Raw genomic sequence first — 7,132 nt, 5'->3', positions numbered from 1 at the left:
ATTAAAGCTGCGTGCTGACCACATAAAGGGCCTATTGGACCCTAGCATACCAAAGTTAAGAGCACAAAAAACGCGAACTGGATGCCACAACGTGTTTCGTAAGGTAATAGAAGCTTACGATAAAACCTCTATAAAATTCTTCTGCAATGGCTCTATCAAAAAGAACGAAGGTAGTGGCTGAGTGGTTGCAGTTGCTCACAGTTCACAAATCATTTGCCTCAAGACAAAAAATTGCAATAATAATGAAGCGGAGGTTGAAGCCCTTTTGTTAGCATTGGTGCTAATTTTGAAGACGATCGTATATGGTCTTCGACCTCTAGAATCGGTACTTATATGCACCGATTCTCTGTGGTGCTTAAATTCAATCACCTCGACAAGAGCTCCTGAAAATTACCCACTGATTTGGCGAATTCAAGCCGCAATAATAGCAGCCTCAAAGCAGCTAAAAACGTTAGGGCTATTATGCTCACCTGGACACATCAAAATTTCCGAGAATGAAAATGCAGATCTGGGAGCTAGGCATGTAGCTTCTTTATCTATGATTGGACATAGAATGGCAGTTTTTGATTATAGCTATGTGCTTGCAGTAAAGCGAAAGAAAAAGCGCAGGAAGACGAAAGCAGAAGAGAAGAACTTTAAGAAAAAATATCTTCAGGAGACCCTGATAAGAAAACCAAACCCAAACTTGTTAGTGAGGATAAAGCTGTTACTGTTATAGCTTCAAACAAGAACATAGTTGATGCTGCTACTATGACTGGCAAAAGTGGCTATGATAGCCGCCAAATACAAGAGGTTCAAAGGTTCATTTCAAAAATACTAAGAACTAAGAAATATACTAGCCCATAGCTCCTAAAAATAGAGGCAAATAAAAACAAAAAGTACACTATTAGAACCGCCTTGTCCGAAACCCCTATGTAAGAAACTTTCTGCCCCTTGGCTTGAACTGCAAGGGATTTTAGCTTGAAAATCAAGAGAAGTGACAGCTACTACAGCATTCTGCCTAAACGGCATCTTTTTTTCTCTGTCTTTTCTCTTTTCTATTCCACAGATAGATCGACACTGAAACATCGTAGAGAGTTCTTCAATGTCTCAATTTAAGGAAATTACTAGATCTACTATATTACTAGAATTACTAGTAATAAGTGAAATGACGTAATAACTAGCACCGATTGTGTTACTAAAAACTGCATTTTTGATGTCTGTTCATACTGCAGTCTTTTCAAAGATATATGATTTTTTAAGCAAACACAACTATATATGAAGTAATAAGTTACTTGACGTAATAACTAACACCGATTGTGTAGTAATAACCATATATGATGTAATGTTTGACGTTACGTAAAAATTTAAAAAATCAATTTTTATTTTATTTTACTATTCAATCCATAATCACTTAAGTTATAAACTGCAAAATTATTTCGGGTATCTGAGCAATAATTTTTATCTTTTAAATATTGCACCGCAAAAGAACCTTAATCCAAAAGCCTAACCTCACTGCTAAAAATTTTTTCTTTTTTTTTCAAAAATCCTACACCATTTTCTAAGGTACTCCGTTTCTTTGGCTAGTCTGGTGTACTTTTTTGTTTTAGAATCGTTACCGTAGACTGGCTTGAAATCAAATCCTTTATATCTTAAGGATCGTCTTCTTACGATTACGCTACAGCAACAGTTTATTAATAAGATATTATCAAATACATCATGATTTTGCAAACAAAATTATGGGTGACGTCATAATCAAAGATTAACCATCATGGTTGAAGAGTTATCTGCAACCTAATATTACTAGAATTACTAGCAGTAAGTTACTTGACGTAATAACTAACACCGATTGTGTAGTAATAAAGATATGTGATGTAATGATTGACGTTTGGTAAAAATTTAAAAAATCAATTTTTTTTATTTTACTTTTCAATCTATAATCGCTAAAGTTATAAACTGCAAAATTATTTCTGGTATCCGAGCAATAATTTTAATCTTGTAGAATATATCTACCGGAAAATAACCTTAATCCAAAAACCATGAAAAGGCACCTCACTGCTAAAAAATGTTTTCTTTTTTTTCGAGAATTGTACACTATTTTCTCAGGTACTACATTTCCGTTTTCTTACCTAGGTAGTCCGATGTACTTTTTGTTTTAGTACCGTTACCGTAGACATGCTTGAAATCAAAACGTTTATGTCTTAAGAATCCTCTCCTTGCCATTGCGCTACCCCAACTGTTTTAATAAGATATTATCAAATGCATCATGATTTTGCAAACAAAATTATGGGTGACGTCATAATCAAAGGTTAACCATCATGGTTGAAGTGGTACCTGCAACCTAATATTGCTAGAATTACTAGTAATAAGTGACGTGACGTAATAACTAACACCGATTGTGTACTAATAACCATATATGATGTAATGTTTGACGTTGCGTAAAAATATAAAAAATTTTTTATTTTATTTTACTTTTCAATCCATAATCGCTAAATTTATAAACTGCAAAATTATTTCTGGTATGTGAGCCATAATTCTAATTTTTTAAAATATTGCACCGGTAAAGAACCTTAATCCAAAAACCATGAAAAACAGGAGAATTTAAAAAGATGTCACATTGCTGAGCTCTCTTGAAAAAAATTTAGTAGGTGCTTAAAATAATGGGTGTTTTGTCAAATAGAACTTCTGGCAAATTTTCCCTTTTGGACCCACTGGTTAAAATTGTTACTACATGGAACAGGAATGTCTGTTATTTCTGTTATATATTTGGCATACTGGGTTTTATCAGCCTTGCATATGAATCAGTTAGCTCAGGTGTATACATTTCTGAGAATGCGTTGTTACCGGGATTAGTTCATGGTCAATTCAACAGTGAATCTGTTGCAAGAGACTTTTTGAAAGGTATTCAAGAAGAAGTCAGTCGATATCCAAATGGAATGCCTTATGCTTGGATTGCTGCCCAATTCCAACAGCTAGGTCTTGATGTTGGTACGCAGGATTTTGTTCTAAGATATAACATTGGCCCAGAGACTAATTATATTGGAAGAAACGTATATGGGATATTACGTGCTAGACGACATTCCAGTCGAGAGTCACTAGTGTTGACAGCACCTTACCGCCCTCCAAACTCGGTCTTTACTCCCACTAATGGTGGAATCGCACTCATGTTGGCGTTTGCAAAAGCATTTAGGTCTGCGAGCTATTGGGCGAAAGATATTATATTCCTGGTAACAGAGCATGAGCATCTTGGAATGCAGGCTTGGCTAGAAGCCTACCATCGGGTTTCTCCTGCTGCCGGACTTGTAGACAGTGGAGACTTGAAAGAAAGAGCCGGATCTATACAGGCCGCAATTAATATGGAGATTCCAGAAGGCCGAGCTTCCTATATTGACGTTAAAATCGAAGGCTTGAATGGTCAGCTTCCAAACTTGGACTTGGTCAATTTGGTCCATTGCCTCTGCAGAAGAGAACGGGTTCAATCTACATTCAAAAAAAGAATCGATCCTTATGATGGGACATCTCTTGAAGGATTCCTTGAAAATTTAGAGACGATGCTCTCAATGATGAGCTCACAGGCCACAGGAGTTCCAACTGGGAATCATGGTTTCTTCCTTAGGTTCGGTATCGAAGCAATAACGTTAGCTGGATACTATGAACCTGGGATGCATCACCCAATTCGGTATCATGAACTGGGACGGATTGTGGAAGGTATTTTTCGGAGTCTCAATAACCTTCAAGAGAGGTTCCATCACTCTTTCTTCTTCTATTTGCTATCTGGAAGTAACCGATATATTTCAATAGGTGTGTATATGGTACCTTTTTCAATTATGGCTGCTCCGTTATTCTTGAGAGCTGTATCAATTTGGTTCAACCTTGTTCAGTCCCATAATGCACAAAAAGATGTGACTAGTTTGAATTATGATCAAATTTATGGAATAGTTGTTTTGTGCCACGTCCTTGGATCCTGCCTTTTTCTATTGCCTTCAGCTGCTGCCAAACTCGGTTTAAGCTACTTTGAATTTGAAACAGACGAATCAGTTTATTATGGATTTATTCTTGCTTCCATCATCGTTGCTATGGTGCTGATATTTCCAGTCCAAGGGATTGATGCAAGGGCTATACGTTGCATAGATCATTTAGAAATGGTCACATTGATGTTTGCAACTGCTTTACAAAACATATCTTTGGCAACTTTTCAAGCTTTTATTGTGACACCCTTGTTTCTTGGGACAGGAACTGCTTGCTCGAGAAAAGGCATTTTATTCAAGAGACTGATTATTTTGTTTGCACACCCAGTGGTTATCCTGCATATGGTTCTTTTACTTGACGCTTATCGAACTTTTCCCGAAGAAACGCTGCCTAGTATCCTCCTTAAAAGTTTTTCTGCAGCTAAAAGATCTGTTATGTATTCTTTAATGGACAGCTTTGTCTATGGCAACAAAATGTACAACACTTGTATTCAGTTTTACCTGCCAATTTGGATGCTGCATTGGTTAACAGCAGGGCAGTGAAATCATAGCCCATTGTAATATTGGATTTAATCAGTTATAATAAGTGGAATTCATCTGCGTTCATTTTCTTTATTTACTCCGTGCTTAGTTTATATCCTTCTATTATTATTTTTGTATTATTCTTTGTTAGTATTGTTACGACTTGGTGGCCAGTCTAAGGTGGGAGCACTGGCCTTTGGAAACGATGATTTGTACTATTTTGGTTAGCATTATTGCTATCGAAAACCTCTGCAAACGACAAAGTTTATGGGGATAAAAGCGAAAAAATATGACAGAGAATTTATAACTAGTGAACTGGCAAAAATGCAGACATTTCGTTTAAAATCTTGGCTCAGTCTTTTTGAGCGCAAGTGGATTTCAAAATTGCATAAAAAAGATGGAGAAAACAAAATATGGGAAATTGGGCGTAAAAAAAAATTACGGACCATGGAGAGAAAATAAAATATAATAATGAAATCAATTTAGCGCAAATATATAGAAAGAGATCTTAGCCAAAATATCTGCAATTTTCCTATTTTATTCACTGACTAAAAATTCCCTTTTTTTTACTTATTATGTTTTGAAAGCGTGGCCTCGGAACTTAATATGAGTAAATGATTAGCCATTGTTCTTGCCCCTCCTACCAAGTTGAGACAATCCTTTTAAATAATTGTTATAATGATTTATTCTTGAAAGTTTCTTGCTGCCTTGGTGACCTCCTTATGTTGTGACTTTTCCGCCTTTTTTTTACCCTAATCTATCTTGTCAAGTACATCAATTATATTTAAAATTAAGACACACAATAAAACCATTTTAAAGAAACATTGGACCTCGGATCAATGAAGCAAGTAGAATTTTCATACCGTTAACATTAATGATACTACTAATAGGGGCGGATACAGGATTTTTTTAGAGGGGGGAGGGCAAAATATATTGATCCGATAAACTTTGCGTTGGAAGCAAGTTTAATTGACCTAACTTGCGTTAATTAAGTAAATTACACTACCTTAGACTACGCTAGGGGGGGAGGCGCCCCCTGGATCCGCAACTGACTACTAATACTTGTAAATTTCTAGCAATAAAAACATATCCTGTAATTTAACCTTCTCTTGCAAAATCACTAAATTTGATAAAACTAATCAATCAAACAGGCAAGCAGCCCAATCAGTCAAATTTACATTTACATCAAGTAACTTAAAATATGTGAACCGTTCATAGGCCGAATAGTTCATAAAATAGACAACCGAGGAAATTCAAAAGAAGTTTTCTCATTGTTACTTTTAATTTTAGTGCCCGTCATTCATCTGGCATGTATTAAAATGTCCAGAAGTTGCTGGTATTAGCTTAGGGGGTTGAGTATGCAAATGTTACCTATATGTATTTTAGTGTGAATTTGGTTCAACTAGGCTCTGAAAAAAGTGTTTGTTTCTTTGTCCTATGCTGTCAATAGTACCACATGTGGTACATCATGGTTTTGTCTGTACATCCGTACTCTATTCCCAAAATTTCGACAAAAGCTGGTACATTTGGCACAAACCATTACGATCTCATAATCTTTAGTGTTTTTATTTGTATTCTAACTTTATTATAGTTTTCGTGATTTCAGTGTGGAATTCAGCTTCTTGAATTGCACTAACAAAGTACTTTTCAACTGCAAGCATGGCACTAGACAACTGCGCTGTCCATCAAGCTTGTGTGCATATATTTGTGTTGCAATAAAAATGTTCTATTGTAAAAAAAAAAAAAAAAACATGAACAGGCACCTCACTGCTAAAAAATATTTTTTTCAAGAATTGTACACCATTTTCTCAGGATAGGCGGGGAGAGGATGCCCGTCATCTCCAATCATTTTCCAAATAGTATCTATTCATTGCCTCTTGTCACTCCAGCATTCTGAGCAAATTTCATTTTTCCTTATTTTCAATGTATAGTGACCCCCTCATAAAAGGTCTGTGGATTATTGGCAGGGGTTCAGAATGCAAATTTTTAATTAATTAGTAGAAAAAAAAATTGGACATTTTTTTGCGTTCAGTGTTCAGATTGGAGCATTGGGGTCTAATTATCTGGGCTTTATTTGTCAAGGCCTGAATGCTAAGCAATGGACGTAAGCTAGATTGGGACCGAATGTGAAAATGAAAAAATATTGTTGTTATGTGTGTAAGATGAATGCTAAGCAATGGAAATGGGCTAGATTGGGACCCCATTTGAAACTGAAAAAAAATATTGTTGGTATGTGTGTAGCGCATGCATAGTTACCGCTAGGGCAAAAGTCTAACCGTTGACGGGTTTAGGTATCCGTGAATAAGTTCTAAGGCGAGAGTGGAAGTTAGGACAGTTTTCGGAGGTGCCCACCTCACCTGCCCAGAGTCTCAGGCAAGTGACCCTAAACTTGAAAAATTGGAAATTGGCTCAGATTGCTTAACTGAGTTGAGAGAGACAATGAATAGATACTATTGGGAAAGCGATTGGAGACGCTGGGAATCCGTGAACAAGTGCTAAACTGAGAGAGGAATTTGGGGCAATATTTGGGGGTGCCCAACCGCCCAGAGTCTCTGGCAAGTGACCCGAAAATTTTTAAAATTTGTGAAAAATTCAATTTTTTTTCAGAATGTGGGGCTAAGCTTAGGCAACGAATAGGTACTATTTGAAAGATAAAGATGGCT

General features: G+C 36.2%; 1 protein-coding gene across 1 annotated transcript; it reads left to right on the top strand.

Moving 5' to 3' along the window:
* Positions 1–553: 553 nt before the first annotated feature.
* Positions 554–4,490, top strand: LOC148943159 (GPI-anchor transamidase component GPAA1-like). Its single transcript, XM_089102458.1, has 2 exons — positions 554–691; positions 2,628–4,490. Exons 1-2 carry the CDS (start codon positions 554–556, stop codon positions 4,488–4,490), a joined length of 2,001 nt encoding a protein of 666 aa, XP_088958584.1.
* Positions 4,491–7,132: the final 2,642 nt, after the last annotated feature.

The sequence above is a fragment of the Artemia sp. Qi Xiang Cuo genome, chromosome 16 (genome assembly GCF_049724085.1).
Source record: "Artemia sp. Qi Xiang Cuo chromosome 16, ASM4972408v1, whole genome shotgun sequence".
NCBI lineage: Eukaryota > Metazoa > Arthropoda > Branchiopoda > Anostraca > Artemiidae > Artemia > Artemia sp. Qi Xiang Cuo.
Note: the sequence above shows the minus strand (reverse complement) of the source record. Positions and strands in the feature narration are given on the sequence as shown.